At 42.2% G+C, this 22,003-nt stretch overlaps 1 protein-coding gene across 1 annotated transcript; it reads left to right on the top strand.

Moving 5' to 3' along the window:
- Positions 1 to 1,096: 1,096 nt before the first annotated feature.
- On the top strand, positions 1,097 to 22,003 carry LOC133468525 (adhesion G-protein coupled receptor F1-like). The gene is made up of 18 exons (XM_061754534.1): positions 1,097 to 1,139; positions 5,275 to 5,421; positions 5,530 to 5,691; positions 5,826 to 5,903; positions 6,838 to 6,867; positions 6,939 to 7,027; positions 7,106 to 7,167; positions 7,437 to 7,561; positions 7,698 to 7,913; positions 8,160 to 8,360; positions 14,913 to 15,047; positions 15,147 to 15,331; positions 15,636 to 15,812; positions 15,892 to 17,268; positions 18,614 to 18,655; positions 18,933 to 18,989; positions 19,080 to 19,140; positions 20,082 to 22,003. Exons 3-18 carry the CDS (start codon positions 5,634 to 5,636, stop codon positions 20,132 to 20,134), a joined length of 2,946 nt encoding a protein of 981 aa, XP_061610518.1. The 5' UTR covers positions 1,097 to 1,139; positions 5,275 to 5,421; positions 5,530 to 5,633; the 3' UTR covers positions 20,135 to 22,003.

Below are 22,003 nucleotides of genomic sequence, written 5' to 3'. Positions count from 1 at the left end.
CAGTTCCATGCAGTGAATGCATTACTGCAGATGGCCGTATCGAATCGACATTGGATTTCACAATGCATCCGTCACTCACGCGTAACCAAGACCACAAGAGACTAGAACTGCTCCACCTATTGCACCTGAAGAAAGACTTTGTTCCAACCCCGTAATGCACAATTCACCCATTCCCAAATGAAGAAAAGGACCTCCAATTTATAGGGGATAAATCTAGTCCCAGCAGCTCCGCACTCAGCTGGGGACCATCCCAGCAAATGTTGCAGTTTACCGATTATTCAGTCTATCAGCGCCACATCATCTGCAAATAAAAGGGATTAGATCCTAAAGTGACCAAACTGGATGCCTTCTACGCATGGGCTGCATAGAGAAATTATTTCCAGAAAGATAATGAACACAACCGTTGACAAAGGACAGCCTTGCCAGAGTCCAACATTCACAGTGAACAAGCACGACTCACAACCGGTTATGTCAACCCAGCTCCTTCTCCCATTTTACGAGGGCCTAATGACCCGTAGTTGTGTGCCAGGACTCTGTACACCTGCCGTTCTCCACTCCTCACATCACCACAGGGACAAGGTGGAATGCCTTTTCTAAGTCCACGTCACCCTGAGGAGTAAGTTTACCCTAACGTTGGAGCCAACCTATTGTTCCTCCTTAATGGGGGGGGGGGGGGGTTGGCAAAACCCTAGTGTGTCAAATTTGAAATTCTTTGCGAATCTACTACGCAATGTTGAACATGTATAAGATGACAGTCCCAGAAGTTTCAAAGATTTTGAGGTATTCAGGGCTGTGGAATTGATGGCAATTTCCATGTATTGTGTATCTAGCTGTCTTTTATTCAAATGACAGTTGCTATAAAGTTTTTTGTTTTTGGGTTTGAAACATTTGATAACCTTTGACTGACTGGTGAACAGCCCAGAATTTACCAGACCTCTCCCTTAAAGCCAGCTGAGAGTGGCTCCAGCTCACCCACAACCCTAATGAAGACAAGCTCTTTCGAAAGTTAGATGGATAGAAAGAATTTGATGAGGGCATTTTTTTCCTACTTCAGAGAGCAATACTAAAATCTTTTTTCCAATTTTTCTCTTCAGATATCGACACATGTGAATCACCACAACCACCACAACTAAAAGAAGGTACTGTATAAAAATATTTGATAACTGTTACATGACGATGTAAGACATTCTTTGAAGGCAGTTTTAAGGACTATCATTGTATTAATGTCGTAGAAGCTGAAGAAATTAAAATAGCAATCAAGTAAATGGAAGCAAAATATTCTTTACTTTTGTGTTAACATTTTCAAGTGATTCAACAATATTAGGTGTGTTCATTCAGTCTTGACAGGTTTGGTTAAATCTTATAATTTTAATTCAGCATCTTAGGTACTTGGAAATACTTTTCTTCATTTAAAGTAGAAGATTAGACAATTTGGTCTTAAAGTCATAAAGACTGCATTCAGTTGGACAGAACACATTTTTTAAAGGGGAGTGACAGAAAGAAAAAGGAGATGATAGAGAAAAAAAAAAAAAAAAAAGACAGGGGACACTATTTGTAAGAAAAATGAGCAAAACCAAAAAATGTTCACATAATCAATTTCACATTCTATTCCAGTATTGTACGGGGCAGTATTGCTTGACCCTTTGAGGGAAGAACAGGACAATGTAAGACAGACAAGATAGGACAGGGACATGAGGGGAATAGAGCAGTACAAGGGTAGTGGACCCGGCTGTACAATTGGATTCATTACAGGACGATAGAAAAGTAATGCATGTCATGGAGTCATGGGACCTCCCAAGAGTTATTTATAGCAATCAGGGAGTGGCCTCACACCAAGCAATTGAGTGTATACACACACACGAGTGTATACACACACACACGCATGATATATATATATATATATATATATATATATATATATATATATATATATATATATATATATATATATATATATATATATATATTGGGTCACCCATGACAAACAGGTCCGAGGTGAGGGACCAGACAAACCACGACTCAAAGGCCCCTAATGATGATGACAAACAATGGACTTCGTTTTCCCTTGCCCGGACGCGGGTCACCGGGGCCCCCCACTGGAGCAAGGCCTGGTGGTGGGGCTCGAATGCAAGCGCCTGGTGGCTGGGTCTGCACCCATGGGTCCCGGCCGGGCACAGCCCAAAAGGGTAACGTGGGTCCCCCTTCCCATAGGCTCACCACCTGTGTGAGGGGCCTCAGGGGTTGGGTGCAGTTTGAGCTGGGCGGTGGCCGAAGGCGGGGACCTTGGCAATCCGAATCCCGGCTACACAAGCTGGCTCTAGGGACGTGGAATGTCACCTCTCTGGCAGGGAAGGAGCCCGAGCTGGTGTGTGAGGTCGAGAAGTTCTGACTAGATATAGTCGGACTCGCCTTCACACACAGCTTGGGCTCTGGTACCAGTCCTCTCGAGAGGGGTTGGACTCTCTTCCACTCTGGAGTTGCCCACGGTGAGAGGCGCCGAGTTACACCCTAGGTCGCAGTTCGATGATCGACTTTGTGGTCGTGTCATTGGACTTGCGGCCGCATGTCTTGGACACTCGAGTGAAGAGAGGGGCGGAGCTGTGAACTGATCTCCACCTGGTGGTGAGTTGGCTCCGATGGTGGCGGAAGATGCCGGTCCGACGTGGCAGGCCCAAACGTATTGTGAGGGTCTGCTGGGAACGTCTGGCGGAATCCCGTCAGAAGGAGTTTCAACTCCCACCTCCGACAGAACTTTGATCATGTTCCGGGAGAGGTGGGGGACATCGAGTCCGAGTGGACCATGTTCCACGCCTCAATTGCTGAGGCGGCCGACCGGAGCTGCGGCCGTAAGGTGGTCGGTGCCTGTCGTGGCGGCAATCCCCGAACCCGTTGAGGGATGCCATCAAGCTGAAGAAGGGGGTCCTATTGGGCCTTTTTGGCCTGTGGGACTCCTGAGGCATCTGATGGTTACCGGCTGGCCAAGCGGAATGCAGCTCTGGTGGTCGCTGAAGCAAAAACTCGGGTATGGGAGGAGTTCAGTGAGGCCATGGAGAAAGACTTCCGGATGGCTTCGAGGAAATTCTGGTCCACCATCCGGCGTCTCAGGAGAGGAAAGCAGTGCACCACCAACACTGTGTATAGTGGGGATGGGGCACTGCTGACCTCGACTCGGGATGTTGTGAGCCGGTGGGGAGAAAACTACGAAGACCTCCTCAATTCCATCGACACGCCTTCCCATGAGGAAGCAGAGTGTGGTTTCTCTGAGGCGGGATCTCCTATCTCTGGGTTTGAGGTCACCGAGGAAGTTAAAAAGCTCCTCGGTGGCAGGGCCCCAGGGGTGGATGAGATTCGCCCGGAGTTCCTAAAGGCTCTGGATGTTGTGGGGCTGTCCTGGTTGACACGCCTCTGCAACATCGCGTGGACATCGGGGACAGTGCCTCTGGATTGGCAGACTGGGGACCGGACTACAGGGGGATCAAACTCCTCAGCCTCCCTGGTAAGGTCTATTCGGGGGTGCTGGAGAGGAGGGTCCGTTTGGAAGTCAAATCTCAGATTCAGGAGGAGCAGTGCGGTTTTCGTCCTGGCCATGGAACAGTAGACCAGCTCTACACCCTCGGCAGGGTCCTCTAGGGTGCATGGGAGTTCGCCCAACCAGTGTTTTGTAGACTTGGAGAAGGTGTTTTCGACCGTGTCCCTCGGAGAGTCCTTTTTGAGGTGCTTTGGGAGTATGGGGTATCGAATGCCCTGACGCTGTTCGGTCCCTGTATGACCGGTGTCAGAGTTTGGTCCGCATTGATGGCAGTAACTCGGACTCGTTTCCGGTGAGGGTTGGACTCCGCCTAGGCTGCCCTTTGTCACCGATTCTGTTCATAACTTTTATGGACAGAATTTTTAGACGCAGCCGAGGTGTAGAAGGGGTCCAGTTTGGTGGCCTTAGAATTGCATCTCTGTTTTTTGCAGATGATGTGGTTCTGTTGGCTTCATCAAGCCGTGATCGCCAACTCTCACTGGAGCAGTTCGCAGCCGAGTGTGAAGCGGCTGGAATGAGAATCAGCACCTCCAAATCTGAGACCATGGTCCTCACTCAGAAAAGGGTGGCGTGCTCTCTCCAGGTCAGGGATGAGATCCTGCCCCAAGTGGAGGAGTTCAAGTATCTTGGAGTCTTGTTGACGAGTGAGGGAAGAATGGAACGGGAGATCGACAGGCGGATCGGTGCAGTGTCTGCAGTGATGTGGACTTTGTATCGGTCTGTTGTGGTTAAGAAAGAGCTAAGCCGGAAACCGAAGTTCTCAATTTACCGGTCGATCTACGTTCCTACCCTTACCTATGGTCACAAGCTGTGGGTCGTGGCAGAAAGAACGAGATCCTGGATACAGGCGGCCGAAATTAGTTTCCTCCGCAGGGTGTTCAGGCCCTCCCGTAGAGATAGGGTTAGAAGCTTGGTAGGAGCTCAGAGTAGAGGGGCTGCTCCTCCACATTGAGAGGAGCCAGATTAGGTGGCTGGGGCATCTGATTCGGATGCCTCTCGAACGCCTTCCTGGTGAGGTGTTCCGGGCACGTCCCACCGGAAGGAGACCCCAGGGACAACCCAGGACACGCTGGTGAGACTACGTCTCTCGGCTGGCCTGGAAACGCCTCGGGATCTCACCGACGGAGCTGCATGAAGTGGCTGGGGAGAGAGAAGTCTGGGCGTCCCTGCTCAAGCTACTGCCCCCGTGACCCGACCTCGGATAAGTGGTAGAAAATGATGGATGGGTGGATGGAAAACATGAAGGGCCAGGCAAAACACATTTATTTTCATTTTAATGGGATTCAAATTAAACGGTCAAGCATTTCAGAAAAGCATTATCATTTAACAAAATATAACCATAAAGAAATTAATGATGGTTGTTGTTCAGTCATCAGTCATATTTTTAAAAAATATTTCACAAATTCTGTCATGGTATGTAAACTTATGAGAACAACTGTACAGGTTTGCAGTCGTACGTACCTTTGTCATATTGGAATGAAAGTGTAGGCTACACCTTTTTCATAACCACTAGATGGCAGCATACATTTATAAAATGTGAAAGTTTTTTTCCATTTTCCCCTATACCTATGTAAAATGGACACTATTGACTTTTGACAATTTTTGGCGGTGAAAAATGATACACGAGAAATTGCGGTAAAACTCTTACATTCATTCACCTAATATCTGAACTCTATGTAAAATTATGTTAACACTCTCATGAATACTACACTTGATGTGAATTGTTTTCCTGTGCTCCTCCTTAGCTTCAGTGGACACTCTTCTCACCATAACCACATTCAACACTGATCCAGAGGAACTCATTGTTCAACTAAGGACAGCTGTGGAAAATGTCACTTTACCTTTCAACATCACAATTGATTTAATACTGACAAGCTTAAATTTGACCACAGGTGAGAATGTATTGAACATTAATTTGTTTCTGTAATCTGTCTAAAAAGTCTAGTGTTTGATTTTTTTCAAGATTTTATTAGTCAATGTAGTGGCATAATTTTTTTCAGCCTGCTATTCAGACTTTAATGGACAAGAGCAATGTAAGTGTGAGGATCCATATCTATGGCCATGTGACATCTGTGAGATTTATGGTACATGCAGTAATGCCAGTATGCAAAACTGCGACTGCATAAATGGAATTCCTCCAGATGGCCAGTATTGTGAATTAAGTAAGTGCAGCTACTCAGACTCCTGTTTCAGAATATGAACAACAAATTCACTATTAAGTTTGGTAGTAATTATCATGTAATGACCATGTATTTGTATAATGTAAATTAACACAACTTTTAATTTTGCTCCACAGATATCATCACCACATGTCCAACAACACCAACAACACCAACAACAACAACTAGAATAACAACATCACCACCAACAGAAAGTGAAGTATCTGAGACATATACAACTCTTACATTCTTTCATCTAAGAACTAAACTCTCAGTACAATTACAATCACATGGAGCTAACATTATGAAATAAGATAGATAGCAGCATTTTAAATTGCTCTCCAAATAAGTCTTCAAATACGTCTTACGTTCTTCGGCACCAAACATGAAATATGTCGAATGAGTCTTTAGCTCACTCAAATTATAGTATAAAGTTGTAGACAGAACTACTCTACCCTTCAAAATTATTGGAACAGTGAGGCCAATTCCTTTATTTTTTTGCTATAAATTGAAAACATTTGCGTTAGACTTGAAAAGATCTCTATGACACAAGTGATAAACATTAAAGCTTTTATTTCCAGGAATTTGCATAAGTAAACAAAATAATTCAAACGTGCCTGATAGGTGTGCTTGTTGCCCAGGTATATCCTATTACATTGATTATTCAAACTATAAATAGCACTGAATGTCTTCACTTAGTTTCAGATTTTGAATTTCGCCTGCCAACTTTTTTTAATAGTTAAAGATGTAACCAACATGAACACTCTCTGAGATCTGTCTCTGGGCAAAAAACAAACAAGCAATTGTAAGGCTGAGAGAGTCATTGCACAAGCATGATTTCTTTTACATTTGTGTTTTGATGTCAAACTCAAATGTGTCCAGTTGACAGCAAATACAAATTTCGTCTCAGTTATCCCAATACTTTTGGAAATGGAGTATATTGTACACAGTCAGTGATATATATCAGTTGTATCTGATATACCATAATATCCTTAGCAATTAAAATGGCACAATGTTTATTTACTTTTTATTTTTATTTTTCTTTACTCTTGCTAAGACATTTGTACACTACTTGAGTTAGATTAGCGAAAGGCTATTGGAATGTTTGAACACTTCTGATTCAACTTTGCTCTTCCATTAATTTTTTAGGTATAACTAGTATGCCCCTGACAATAGACGGTAAATAAGTTACACACAATGACTCTTTTCTTAATTCTAATTTGTACTAATGAGGTATCTTTTTATTTTAGAGAGGTCGTTGTCGTTCACAATGGGGATCGAATTTGACGAATTATACAACAATGAAAATAATGAAGTTCACCAGAGATGTTTAGGTTCTGTAAGTAAGAATGCTCACAATTGTTATGATTGCTATAATTATTTAACTCACGTTGGATGTGCTCACCATCTCAAACAGATTGAAACCCAATCTGCGATCCATATCCCAGGTCTACTATCAGCGAGTCTTTCAGGCTTCAGGTAGATTCAATTCTTTAATTTGATATTTGTTAAGCTTTTTACAATGATTTAACTTACCTACCTGTCCTTACTGTGCCTACAGTACAATGCAAGCCTTTTTGTCCTTTGTTTCATGATTTTAACAAAAGCTATCTTTTCAGTCACTGTGTACTCAAACAACAAACAAGAATGTAAACATTTTCTGAGATGAAGCAACATTAGACCTCTTTTAAAGGTCTACCATCAAGTTCCCCTGTAATGCTTATTCTGTTTTGAAATGTTTGATATAGGAATGGTAGCACCATTGGTGACTTTGAAATTACTGCAAATACTCCAATTGAAGACCCAGCTGTTGATGCACTTCTAGTGGCATTATTCAATGACCTGAGAAACACATTTCCTATGGTATTTGAGAGTAAGTAACTTTAATAATGTTCTCAATGGAACAACCTTAGAGACGTTTTAATATCATCTCACTATTAAGCCTATTTGTCTAGAAAATTTTCTGCAGAAAAATAATTGTCCACTCTTTGTATTGTTTTCCATTAAAGGCCGTAGAGACTTAATATTTCAACCAGATATTTTATTTTTTGACGACACTTTGAGTGTGACATGTGGCCCGCCACCAGAAGAGCTAGAGTTTCGTATCACCTTGTCAGAGTGGACACGTGATGGTGTTTTGATAAATGAAGATGATCGACACAGCTTTTCACAAGCTAATGGAGTGCCAACACTTACGATCACAAATTATTTTTCCACTGACAACGGTAAGAATCACTTGAAGTACTTTATATTAGTATATGGTCTTTCTAAATAAATACTCAATAAAATGTATATGAGACTACTGCACAGTTGTAATCTTTTCTGGGGAAAATTGAGGAAAAGCAACTTGACCTAACCCTTTATACACTGTTTGAAATCCATTTCCCTTTATTGTAATCTAACAATTGTTGGAATACTTGGTAGTTGGTAATGAAGTCTTAATTTTAATTTGCAAAACAATTTCATTACAGGACGCTATCAATGTCAGCTGTTTGATCAGAATTCAAGTTTCCGACAGGACTCTAATGAAATGTTCAGTCTTTCGGAAACACCCACAATCCAGATGGTTCCCCTCCAAAACACTATCTTGTGTGATGTTGGGCAGCAAGTGTCACTAGAGTGCACTGTCCAGGACCCCTACCAGGTGGAGTTTAAAGACATCCCAAATGCAGGTAAAACTGAAACAGAAAAGCATCAAAATTATGTCTTGCATTTATAAAGTTATGCAGATCTACGGTTTAGCCCAAAATTATTGTTAGCCTTGCCAAATTGTGAGTTATAGTGAATTTGTATCTTTTGAATAGGCATCTTGTTGTTAGAAAAAAACAAGAAAATGAGAAAATACTTGACCAATCACAAGGGTCGGGTATCGTTTGAATCTGAGCGATTCCAGTCCTGATTCAGGTTCCAAACGATTCTTGATTCCGATTATTTTAGGGTTGAAGTTTACATGGTTTAAATAAAGGGTGTCCAAATTATGAACATCCATTTCCTTAGCAGCCCAAATTTGATTCAAGGTTCTTTATAACCAGTATCAATATCAAACCTATGAACTAAAAGGCAATGTGTGTGGAACTAACCCAATTGATTTAATATTCATTAATTAATGTTTCAGCTAAAAGTTAAATATAGCATTGTTAAAATCGTTATTTGGGACTGTTTCATCACATCCAATGGTTTATTTTTTTTGTCCTGTTTGGCTGTTAGGTCAAGCAGAATGGAAGATCTGTATCCCTTTTATGCCGGAACAATTTTACTGTGTCACAGTGGAGTTTTTAAGCTTCCGCTGTGGTTTCTTAGTGTTATAATTGAAGTTTATTGAGAATCAGAGTCGATCAGTCGAACACAACAAAGTTTCTAGAGGGGAGAGAGAAACAAAGACAAAAGACAAAGCACTAATTGTAAACAGGATGAGAGAAGTACATCATTACATTATCTACAATGAAACATTAAATATGAGTGTTGCATGGGGCTGTAGTGCTACACACTGTGAGGGAAGGACAGGACAAGATAGAACAGGACAAGGACAGGAGAAGAAGCATGCAGGACAAGGGTCGTCATGCCGGCGGTACAACTGAAGTGTGGTGGCATTAATTATGTAACTGACAGAATGTCCTGTAATTGCTGTGGCCGCACCGCGGCGGCTGAGGACCCCACCCAATCAATCGAGGGGCGGGATCAGGCCCAGGGGTCCACCCGAGAGCAGCCTGGCGGATGGGACACGTCCCACACCGAGGGACCCAGGGCGCTCCACCGGCCCAGCCGAGGCGTCCCAACATCCGGCCACCCAGTGGGGGTCGCAAGGACCCAATGCCACGCCCCCAGCCAACCACCCCACCCCACCGCCCCACATGCACCACCACCACCCCCTTCACCCCCAGGAGAGCCAGACGCCCCCCCTAAGGGCGGGAGAGTGTCCCTTGTTTGTTGGAAAGGAGGGCGGATATGGGCACCCAACAGGGGAATGATAAGAGGTGGAACCCAAGGAGCAGCGGCGGGCCATGAGAGGTCAGCCCGAACAACAAGCAGTTATCCAGCCCGGGTGGCCCGGCCTCGGGTGCACCGCCATGCAAGTAAGTGAGACCCACCTCCCCCCCTGTTACTATGACTGCCAGGTCCCCGACTGGCAGTCATTGGCCCTACCCCGTGTATCAGTGCCCCCCCAAGTGGTGTGGTGCATTAAAATCTGGAGATGTCAGTGAGCCGAGGGAGTGGAGGCAGTGCTGCCAGGCACTACTGTCTAACAGCCAAACCCCCCCATCTACGACCCACACCGCTCCCCTGAGATAGGTGTATGTGGTGCATTAAAACATGGGGAGTGTGTGTGATGCATTTAAAATCCAGGGGGGCAGGCAGGGCCGAGGGCCAAGGCGCACGGACCGGGAAACAGCACAGACACAGACACCCACACCCTCCCAATCCCATACCAGTCCCCCAGGAACCCTTTGATATGTGTATGTGCCCAGATATGATTAGTGAGAAATATATACAGTGAATGGTGTGAGTGTGTGCTAAGTGAGTGTTTAAGAGGCATGACAACCACCGACGAAGAGGGCTATCCCACCCAGAGCCGCAGCACCAACACCCCCCCCCCCGCCAGCACCCACTACCTGCTTCTGAGCGTGGGAGGTGGACCTCCCCACTCCAAGCCAGGCAGGGAAAAGAACCCCACGGTAGTAGGGCCCACAGCCCACAGGGGACCGCCCGTCTCCCGCACGGGAAGAGGAAGAAGCGACCGCAGCGGCACGCAAGGAACGGAGAGAAGAGCAGGAAGCAGGCCCGAGGAGCGACAGGGGGGCTCCACTGCTCCCACCAGCAGCCAGAGTGGGGGACCCAGGCGGGTGCAAGCCGGCACCACCCCAGCACCCACGGAACACGGGCGCGTCACCATCACACCACCATTACTCCCCAGGAGGTCACCCCAGTGGTTCCCCCCCACCCCCGAGATAAGGAAGGAGTGAAATAAAGTCCCACCCCCACAGACTCTGGAACAGCAAACAGGGACAAGAGGAGAAGAAGGGACGTGTTGAAGCGCCATGTTGGTGGGGGTCCGAAATTTGATTAAACTTTTAGATTGAGAGAAATTGGTGCTTGGTCGCTGATGATGATCGGATGTATTTTGGGGCTAATTCTTTGAGCTGCCGAATTGTTTGAGAGAATGAAAGCTATTCTTGCGAAAGAACGGTGAACTGATGAGAAAAATGTGTATTCTCTTTTTGTACCATTTTTCAGCCTCCATATGTCAATGAGACCAAAGTTATCCATATACTCCTCGAGTATATTGGAGCATTGTGGCTGATTGCTATTTTTGAGATTTGAGCGATCTATTAGGGGATTTAGTGTAAGGTTAAAATCACCTACCATAATAATTGTAGAATTGGAAAAGAGCATGTGAAAAAAGGCTGGATCATCTTTATTTGGAGCATATAGATTGACAATTGTGAAAAGCTTGTTAAATATTGTAGCCTGTATAATTATATATCGGTCTTCTGGATCTTCCACTGTACTATTTATTATAAAAAGTAGTCTTTTATGGACTAGTATTGAGACTCCTCTTTGACTACAGTTATAAAAGGCCGAGATAACCTGAGTGAAATTAGAGTCAATGAGGCATTTTTCTTCTGATTTAGTAAGGTGCATTTCTTGTAATAGGATGAGGTCTGTTTGAAGTTTAGTGGTATAAGCCATAATCTTAATTCTCTTTGCCTCTGATCGAATGCCATTGACATTCCAAGACATTAATGTTAAGTGTAACCTATAATGGGTGTGTCTATCATAATTTTAAATCGATTTGGTACTATGCATTATTTGTTGTTGTTTTTTTGACAGTTTTCTGGAGATTTTTTTGGTATTGTGTTGACGAATATTATTTAGAGAGGATGATAGAGATGCTATATTTAAGTACTCCAAAGCCAGGGTACATAGAAGGGTAACGAACAAACACTGAATATAGGAAACAAACAGTGACAAGGGGATATTATAGTGTATGGTGGTGGTTTGTGGTGCGCAAGAAGAGTTTTTGGTACAATGAGGTTTTAGTTCAGTGTTCAGCTTTTTTTCTGTTATCGGCTCTAAGATTGGTTTGAAGACTAAAATAAACGCAAAAAAACATCACCGCAAAAGTGCAACCGACCGTTTACCTTGTTAGCTGTCTCAATGTTGGCATAGATGTATTTTATTGTTTCACTCACCCAATTGACTGAGGGTTGAGTGTAGGTTGAGGCTCGGAGCGGGAGGGAGCGCATCAGACACTACACATCGTGAAAGCCTCCTTTGCACAATATAATAGTGTCAATCAACCAAGTGTTGCACTGAGGCGACTGATCATTAATTTTAACAAAGTTAAGGCACACTTTTGTTTGCAGTCTTTGGGCACAAGCACATCTTCGTGCACGTTCTTCTTCGTTGGTTTTCGGCACTTTTTTGTTGGTTTTCGCCACTTCTTCGGTGTTGGCGGACTAGGCATCGAAACTGGGAACTAGTGATGGGAACGACAGTTCTTTTGAGTGTACTGAATCATTCAATCAGTTCTTTAAAAAGATTCATTCAAAAGATTCGTTTGCCGAATCGTTCACTTCTTTTTCACAAAATCATTCAAGTGCTTCCTCATTCAGTTAATGATCCATCCCTGAGGTTCACGTTCATTCAACACGTTCACCGAAGGACTATGCGTTGTTGTTGTTTAGTGGTACTGTAAACTAGGAAAGGTGGGGAGGTTAAAATAATAATAATAACTTAGGCTAAATTATCACCTACCTATCTCTCCCTGAGCAAGCTCTCAAACAGCCGGCTTCAGTTGTGATTCGTGAACATGCGTGCCGAACATCCTTCCGCGTCCCCTTAAGGCTTCTTTATACTCGCATGGGCGGTGACAGCGCTGACGTCACTGCGGCTATCCCGCGGCCAGTTTGCCTTATACTCAAGCGCAACCCACCTGCGCTGTTATGAAAATGTGCTGCAGTTCTCTTCCAAGTTGGGGGTGTCACTACGGCTGGTATTGGCTCGGACACCACAGGGTGGAGTTTCCTCCGCATTTTATGACCATTTCCGGTAGCCGTTTTTACTTTCCTTTCCGGAACAAGGAACAAAGTAACAACAATGGCGACCATGGAACAGTTTCTGCGAGAACAAATGGACCTAGATTACCAGATGATACGTTTAATTTTACTGCAAAATCAATCAGGAAGGCGGCGGAGGTGGTATGTGGACCCAAGGGGAACGCTGACTAAGTCATCACAGCATATGACTAAAACGGACCAATGACAAGAGATGATCTCCACGGCGTTCTACGCGCGGCAACAATTTTTGCTGTGTGCGTGTCAAGTGACGCATAGGGACCACATAGGGGCCCAATACATCGGTCACGTGATTCAATGCGGGCGCTTTTGGCCATGCGAGCCCTGGAGTATAAAGACGCCTTTACGTCCAGCGAGCCAGGCCAGTGTGACTTTTCTGGATTCCACCGCGGTGGACAGCGTCGTTGACACCAGCCCCCGCCACCCGGGCTTCCTGCTCACTAGCCTTACTGTTATTGTCATCTGATTAGTGGAAAGCGCCTTTGAGTATCTTGAGAAGCGCTATATAAGTTTAATGTATTATTATTATTATTACAGGAAGTCCTCGATTTACGAACGAGTTCCGTTCCTATGCTGGCAACGTAACACGATTTTCCGCGTAAGTCGGATTTCACCGTTAAAGTCGAAATTTACGTCGAAATACTTCTGTTACGGGTATTGTCCCACGTGATTGTGACAGCAAGCTCAGTGTGTGTGGGCGTGTGTGTCGATATGTGAGTGTGTACAGTGGCAAGTGTAGTGAAAGCGACCGAGGAAGAGTAGCGATTAGCGGAGGACCCGTTGACGTTGAATGTGCAGAGGAGCTAATAAAGCCATTAAAGCAGCAAATCGGTGCTTCGTGCCTTTATTGTTGCCGCCACCCAGCTCAGCTGTGCAACGAGAGAAGGGAGTTAACCCCTGTGTCTCCCGACCGCGGTCAGGTGACCGTAGCAGGAAAGGTTAACACTTCGTATAAAGAAACTAAAATAAAATAATAAGATGCTGTACTTACCATTACTGCTGAGAGTGTGAAAAAGAAGGGCAAAAAAGCCAAAGATACTCCGCCGCACAAACACAGACAAGCACTATGCACTAGCTAAGCAGAAACACTATGGTGCTGGGACAAAATGGCGGACGAGGCACGGCCGTCGTAAAGTCGAAATGTCGTAGGTCGAGTGCGTCGTAACTCGAGCACGTCCTATGTTATTAATAATAATATGACATAAAAAGCTTTAATAATTGCATTGGAGACAGAGGGAATGTTGTGTACGTACATACATTTATTTTTAATTTACATTTATTTTAAATATGTATGCTTGTTTTCATGTGCTTGACTGACTCAACATTAGCCATTAGCTTGAACAAACGGCTGCGAGGGAAAGCTATCCCCACAAGGACGTTTGGACTTGCGGTTAAAAATCACTCATGAGTACGTTCACTGCAGAGTGCGCTGTTCCTTACGCAAACGATTCACTCATCGTACTAGTACATCGTTCCTTAGAGGATCACAAAAACGAAGAAGTTCAATGAACGAATCATTCGTGTCTCGAATCATTCGGATCGCGAATGACAAGTTCAATGAACGAATCACTCTTCACTTCTTCAGTTCTTATGTTCCTCAGTACACTAGTACATTGAACGAATCACTCAGTTCACTGAAGTCCCTCCCATGAACGAATCACTCTTCAGTTCTTCAGTTCCTCATTACACCAGTACACCAGTTCACTGAACGAATCACTCAGTTCACTTAAGTCCCTCCCCCGCCTGCACGGCACTGCCTGACGCTGGCTGCTCATTGGTCATTCGCCAAAGTGAATGACAACGCTGGCGAAATGCAAATCACATGGCAGTACGTTTAATGAAGTCCCGCCCCTGCCTGCACGCTGGCTGTTCATTGATCATTCGCTAAAGATTCAGAATTGAGTGACAGAACGCTTCAACAGTTACGTTTCCCCTCCCAACCGGTTCTTAATTCTCGATGCCCATCCCTACCAGTCACACAACAATGGTGTGGAGTTTTCTTGTTCTTGTGTGGGTTTCACTGAATCAGGGATTTTCAAAAATTCACAAAGCAAAATTCACTTTTAGAATTTATTTATTGTATTTACTTAACTATGGAAATAATTGTGATCACTTTCAGAGTGCTGTGTGTTGTTTGTCCATGTTTAGAAACAGGCCCTGCAATCCGACATCTGATAACAATCACACAGGCAGACTGTGATAACAAAGAATTAAACATTACTTGTCAAGTGATGGATTTTTCGCAATTCAAACGGATTCTAACATTGGTGTTCGTGGCCGATGGTAAGTATTGACCAAGCAATGACAACACATTTAATATGATACAGTTCAGGCTTTTTTTAACCATTCTCTATCACTTGTAAACATGTATTGTCTTCCCAGGTGCATTCACATGTGTTGCTGATCCAGTATTTGGAAATGGATTTTTAAATGATACGGGTAGAGCTACTTGTGAACTAAATGAGGTGGGAGAGAAGACTGCCATTTGCAGGGAAAGTGGAGAATGGGAAGATCGAGCAGACAATTGCACCCTCCAAAGGATTGCGCAACTAGTCTTTGAATCTGGGGTGAGTGAGCTGGTTGGCTTGATTTTTTATTTATTTTTTCTTTGGCACACAACTGAAACTGCAAGGACTATTTGCGTCATTGGAGAACCAATGGGAGTTGTTTCCCCAGTAGGGGTTGTCTGGACTTCCATTAAGGCAGTAAAATCACGAATGATAAAACACTACATTTGATCGATGAACTACAAATCTGAGTTTGTTGAAACATTAGATACATTTGGTTGAGTTGGATTATTTCACTGTTGTGTGTAGAAACCTTGAGCCATGCACTGATTGTAACACTGTTTTTTCCCCTTTGAAAAATCAGTTTTTGACTGAAGGGGCGTTGTCAGATTTCTTGGAAGAACTCAGCATCACCACTCTTGAACTAAGTCAGCAAGTGACTGAATCTCCTAACAATATTGAGGCCATTGTTACAATTCTCAACAATGTAGCAACGTTTGTAACAACAAATATTATCGAGATAAGTCAGGACCCCATGGAGGTAAATGTTTTCTTGCTGATCTAACAACAGATGTTAAAATAAGTATTGACATTTTTTTCTTTCCCCCCTTTTACTTTAGGATATTCTTATAACTACTGATGTCCTTACTAGAGATGAGGCAAGAGAATCATGGGACATTCTCAACCTTCAAGCTGTCATCGAGACCATAGCAACAAGAAACACCATTCCCAGAAATGAGAGTGTCAGCTCATTATTGTTGTTTGGTCTTGAGGGTATAACGAGTAGGCTAATCAATGCCTCGTTTAACATTGAAACACCTTTGATCCTCTTGAACAAAACTACATTCACCAACAGTTTCAATGCGGATTTTAATTCTACAGTGGAGATAGACATAGAGGAGTCTAGTGGGCCAACAAACCTCACTGTGATAACCTTTGAATCATTGGATAATGTACTTCCGCCAAGAGATGAAAACAACTCTACAGGCAGGGTAATCAATGGGAGAGTCGTACTTGTTCAGTCTGACACCACCGTGGACAATGTCTCTTTCACATTTGACATTATAGATGAGACTCTGGGGAACCCTCAGTGTGTGTTCTGGAACTTTACTCTCTTTGAAGGTCTTGGAGGATGGGACGATGAAGGCTGCGAGCTTGTTGACAGAGATGACGAAACGGTTACATGTCAGTGTGACCACCTGACTTCATTTTCAATCCTAATGTCACCCTTTGTTCCAAACAGACGTCTGTTGGATTTCATAACCTACATTGGCGTCGGTATTTCCTTGGCATCCCTAGTTATATGCCTCATTATTGAAGCGTTTATATGGAAAAAAGTTAGGAAGAGCAACACATCACACTTGCGCCATGTTTCCATTGTTAACATTGCACTGTCTCTCCTGATTGCAAACATTTGGTTCATTATTGGTGCAAGTATCTCGGAAGGAGATAAAAGGAATCCAGATGCATGCACTGCTGCTACCTTTTTCATCCATTTCTTTTACCTCGCTCTCTTTTTCTGGATGTTGGCGTCTGCACTGTTGCTGTTCTACCGCTCAGTCAGAGTCTTTGGTGGAGAAATTTCTAAAAACACTATGATGGCTATTGGATACTCTCTTGGCTATGGGGCCCCACTGATTATCACAGTTATTACTATTGCTGTAACAGCACCGAACAATGCTTACATTCGAGAAAATGTGATCTGCTGGCTAAATTGGGAAAGGTCACGAGCGCTGCTGGCATTTGTGATCCCGGCACTGCTCATCGTGTTTATAAACATTGTAATCCTAATTGTGGTGATAGTTAAAATACTGCAGAGTCGGGGGATGACAAGCACTGCACAAGACGATGAGAAGTATGTCCTGATGGTCATTATTCGGAGCTTGGCCATCCTCACACCCTTTTTTGGAATAACTTGGAGTCTTGGAGTTGGAATCTTAATTGACCCAACTAATCTAGGAATCCACATAGCCTTCGCCTTCTTCAATTCTCTGCAGGTGAGTTTCTGTTATTGTTTTGTATGTATATATTTTTTTATGTGTTTTATATGGTTTCTTTTTATTAGAGGTTTACGAACAAAGGAAGGCAGTGGCTCAGGTTTAAGCCTGGTGGCCGTGCGAACCTCCAATAACCCGGTTCTTTTATTCTGGTCGAGGTGATTCTTCAATGATCAGGCCGGATGAAAAGTGTAACAATTTATTCGAGCCAAAAATACAGAGCTAAACTACAAGGTTGGTGAAGCTTCAGCGCTAAGGTCTCCCACACGCAGCTCGAACAGCTCCAGGTGAAAAGACTCCGGAAGTCTGCTGCCATAGTCTTTTATAGTGGAGTCTCTGCTTTCTGTCGTGATGTCATGCAGTTGCAGACCAATCCTAGCTTTGACTCGGTGTGTTGATATTTTGTGCGAGTGTTGCTCTGTGCGACCAGGTGTATTATATGTACAAGTGTATATATAATGCAACTATATGTTTGTGAGAAGAGCTGTGTGTGTATCTGTCATGGAAAGTGGAGAACAAAAATGTGTATGCAGTGTTGTGTAAGCATGCAGTTTATAAGTTTCTTTCTTTCATTTTACTTTTTATTATTCTTCAGTCTTGTCTATATTTAGTAAATTTAAGAACATTCTTAATTATAATGTAAGTGGGCAGATCTGCAACCACTGTGCAGTTAAACAACAAATTATGTACAATCATTAACTTATTATCATTGACTTTAACACCTCGCAGAGGCATGATGTAGTGGTAAAGGGAATTACTACACTTGGAACAGAGCTGATTTTGGAGCATTCATTTAGTTTTTCTGATAATGATATCGCCATGTTGTTGCTCTAGCCATACAATATTGTATTAATTAGCAAGGAGAGGAACGTGGACCATTTTCCCAATATTCGCTATCACTGGTACATCTGTGGTGGCATTGCAAACAAAAACACAAAAATAAAAAAAATGTTTGCAGACTCCTATAGCCACTAAAATGAAATCTCATGAGAGTTGCCAAACACAGGAAATGTTATGATTTCAAGCATGAAAAAGATCCAAGACAACTAGGCTTCATTTTATCCATCCTTGCTAGCTTTCCATTAAGCACTTGAACGAACTTTCCAATTTTGAATTGGATTTACCAAATTGAACAATCCTGTTATAAAAAATAAAAAGGAAAGAAAAGAAAAAGAAATAAATATCAATGTGTAGTGTCCCTTCGAAATTGGTAATTCAGAACTGCCATAACAAGTTCTGATATTAAATGTATAATGAGTCAACATACATACATGTGGATGTGGTTGCATGTTTTACAATGCACAACATTGTTCATTGTTCAAAATTTCTCTCTATCTTCACATAGGGTTTCTTCATATTACTTTTTGGAACTCTCTTAGACAAAAAGGTAAGTGCCTCTAACAGGAAAAAAAGGCTATTTTTGTGTGAGTGTTGCAATTATGCACAATTAAAATGAGCATGACAATCACAATGACTGCATTTCAGCAGTCTCACAACTGTCCTAGTTTTGATGTTATCTTTGCTTAGATTTCCTTCATTGTGTTATTGGTAACACACATTAGCAAATGAGTATAAAAGTCACAAACTTGTCATAACTCCTGGCAGACTCATCGACCTAGAATTATACAGTAGTATGCTAATTTGTGTGCACAAACTTTTTTCAGGTCCGGTCAGAAATTTCAGTTTTCAAATCGTCTACAAGTTCTGGAAGCGGGACAAGGGTAGGAACAGAACTCATCCACATTTTGTTAGCAGATCACAGATCATTTCTCCAACAATGTTTTTATGTGTGGTTTTGTCAATTCTTTTAGACGACGAGTTCTGGAAATTCATCAAGTGGATGGCAGATATGGAAGAACTTTGGAAGAAGAGGTATAGCATCTTTTGAAAAGTGTGCGGTATACCTCCTATGTTCATAAAGCACAAAACCTAAGTTGTAGTGGTTTTTAACCTTGTTTGTACATTTTTGTAGCTCATTCTGAGCACATATTCATCTCTCTGTTGTCAGTTACCAATGGTAGTTACAGTCGTATCATCGCAAATAACATGGGAATCCACTGATTACATGATATTTGACGCTTCATGTCAGAATACTCAGAAACACCAAAACTGACTAGCTATACATCCATATGAGCATACAGTACATAAAATGCAGATTTTAAATGGTGATTTTATTTATGAAGGGAAAAAATATATATTCAAAGCTACCTGACCCTGTGTGAAAAAGTAATCGCCCGTAAACCTAATAACTGTTTGGGCCACATTTTGTTAGCAGATCACAGATCCTTTCTCCAACAATGTTATCATAACTGTTTGGGCCACTCTCAGCAGCAACTGAAATCAAGCGTTTTCAAAACTTACAATGAGTCTTTCACACCTCTGTGGAGATATTTTGGCACACTCTGTCTTGCAGAATTGTTTTAATTCAACAACTCTTGAAGGCTTTCAAGCATGAGCAGCCTTTTTAAGGTCAAGCCACAGCATTTCATTTGGATTCAAGTCAAGGCATTGACTAGGCCACTCCAAAACCAGAGCTTTTAACCCACTGAGAACCGTTGGCAGTGCTAATTCCGATTCTGCCAGCTACGCACGCAGCTGTAAACTGTCCCAACAAACACAGTAATGTTGTTCCTTCCCTGAGACAATCTTAGTTCAAGACTTTCCCACCAACCCTTTGGACCAAATTATGTCAAGATGGGATGATCAACATGACCCAGTAAACAAAGCAACATACGACAGCAACCAGGATGTAGTATCTAGCCATTTGCTACAGCTTGGTCATGGATTGAAGCCATTTTGTTCATGTTTTTCAGGTGGTAACAACGTGTCATCTGATTCCTCTTCATCTCAGGCGATCAATGCTTGATGTCTCCTGCGAACATCTCTGCTCAGGCTGACCAAGCAACAAACTGTTTCCAGAAAGTGTGTGAAATGCGCAGAGATAAGCTGTTACACTAATGCTAAAGTACTTTAATACTACTGTCCCGTTGTCTACTTAATATAATTCCATCCACGACTCTATCAACTAAACACTTTTGACAGCAGTACTATTGCCTTGAAACAGGTGACCTATTTAGGATTTACTTTGTCCCAAACAGATCCCAAACACTGTTACTTGTTTCTAAATATTGGACTCTATCTGCATGATCGTAGGCAGGTTTCCGAACAAAGAAGCAATCGTGTGGCAATGATACGGTAACTTTTTTTTTTTTTTTTTTGCTGTCAAGTTTGCAAAGTATCTAAGGATTGCTAAATTACCAATTGCTTTAAATCATTAACCAATGGTATAGTATAGTCCTCAAAATATTTCTTCTGCATTTTGGTTGGTGACGTAATCTCACAAAAAAATAATTGATGATTTTGTATGGATACGTGATTGTTAGAGTTGTTAATTTAATAACACATAGGGTGACACCCAAAGTATTGTAATTAATTTGCGAAGGGCTTTTTCTTTTGTCTGACCTGTCCAGGCAAAGTTTTGATTCGCCTACACAGGTCAGTGAATTTGCATGAATTTACTGGCGGTGCATTGCAACGACTGGTATTGGATTATCAGTTGAAGTAAAATTATTAATGAATAAATATCACAGCATGACAGGAGGCAATTTAAAAGCATTAACTGTTTTCATGATTTATATCATTAAATAATTTTGATACACTTGCCAGACAACGCTATCATAAGCTGTTTGAAGCACTTTACAAATATATTTGTGATAAATTATACCTTATACTTAGTGTGTACAGTATGTTTCCTCTAATCAAATGTACAATACAACAGGTAACTCTTGACAGAGTCAAGTCACAGAGGCTCAGGATTGTCTTACATTTAAAATGTTTAATGTTCTGTAATACGCTTTACTACTTTGCGGAATTATTCTTTAGTCATAAAACGTTAGGGATACTCAGCTTTGGAGTGAAATTTCAGGATTAACCTAAAATGCCTTACAACCTTTACAGGTGGACTTAATTTGACCTTCTTTCAACATTTGAATGCACTGGTCAATCACTTCAATGTTTCACTACATTTTGCACATCTTTCTGTTCTTTATCAAGGAGCTGAATGGCAAAATTAGCAACTCTCTAAGCACAATAGCCGCTTTCCTCTGAAACATCCGGTTTGAAGTTTTGTAATGGCGAGGTACTGTCGATTAGGTTAAATTTTGGTCTCTTGAATGTGAAGAGCGAGATGAAGAGGACCGTTTAAATACCAAGTCTAATTAAACCAGGAAAGTAATTGGTCAATTCAGGGATCAAACACTTTTTGTGTATTTTTCTGTTCATCTCCTTGTTAGAGAAGAGCAAGTTGTTCAAAAACTACCTGAACATTGAACAGTTGGTCAAAATAAGAGTAATACGTAGTATACAGTGCATTTTAGACTCAACCTAAAATTTTACCTGAAAGCCAAATATCCCAAACTTTTTTGTGAGTAGTGTATGTATTTTTAGTGCAGAAGCAGTTATATACTGACTGTGTTAGTCAAGGACATCATTTGTGTAACACTATTGTACACGTTTGTATATTTTTCCTGTCTTACCTGTTAGTGTTATTTAACATACTTCCATTAAGGGAGTATATTATACTATGTTGCGATACAGTGTGTTCCGTGTTCAAATGTTTAAGCTTAATTAATTCAAGACATCATTCTTGAATTAATTATCTAACAACATAGATAATGAAGTGTATTTGTAAATTAATGTGTACGTGATGATTAAAATGTTGAACCCAAGCAATGAA

Source organism: Phyllopteryx taeniolatus, chromosome 18 (assembly GCF_024500385.1).
Source record: "Phyllopteryx taeniolatus isolate TA_2022b chromosome 18, UOR_Ptae_1.2, whole genome shotgun sequence".
Taxonomy (NCBI): Eukaryota; Metazoa; Chordata; class Actinopteri; order Syngnathiformes; family Syngnathidae; genus Phyllopteryx; species Phyllopteryx taeniolatus.
This window is presented reverse-complemented; position numbering and strand designations above follow the sequence as displayed.

Excerpts from the sequence above, each read along its gene's own strand:
- LOC133468525 (XM_061754534.1), top strand. The coding sequence starts at position 5,634 with ATGCAAAACTGCGACTGCATAAATGGAATTCCTCCAGATGGCCAGTAT. Across the intron at positions 7,028-7,105 it reads ACCAGAGATGTTTAGGTTCT|ATTGAAACCCAATCTGCGAT; the intron begins GTAAGTAAGAAT and ends CATCTCAAACAG. Across the intron at positions 7,914-8,159 it reads TTATTTTTCCACTGACAACG|GACGCTATCAATGTCAGCTG; the intron begins GTAAGAATCACT and ends ATTTCATTACAG.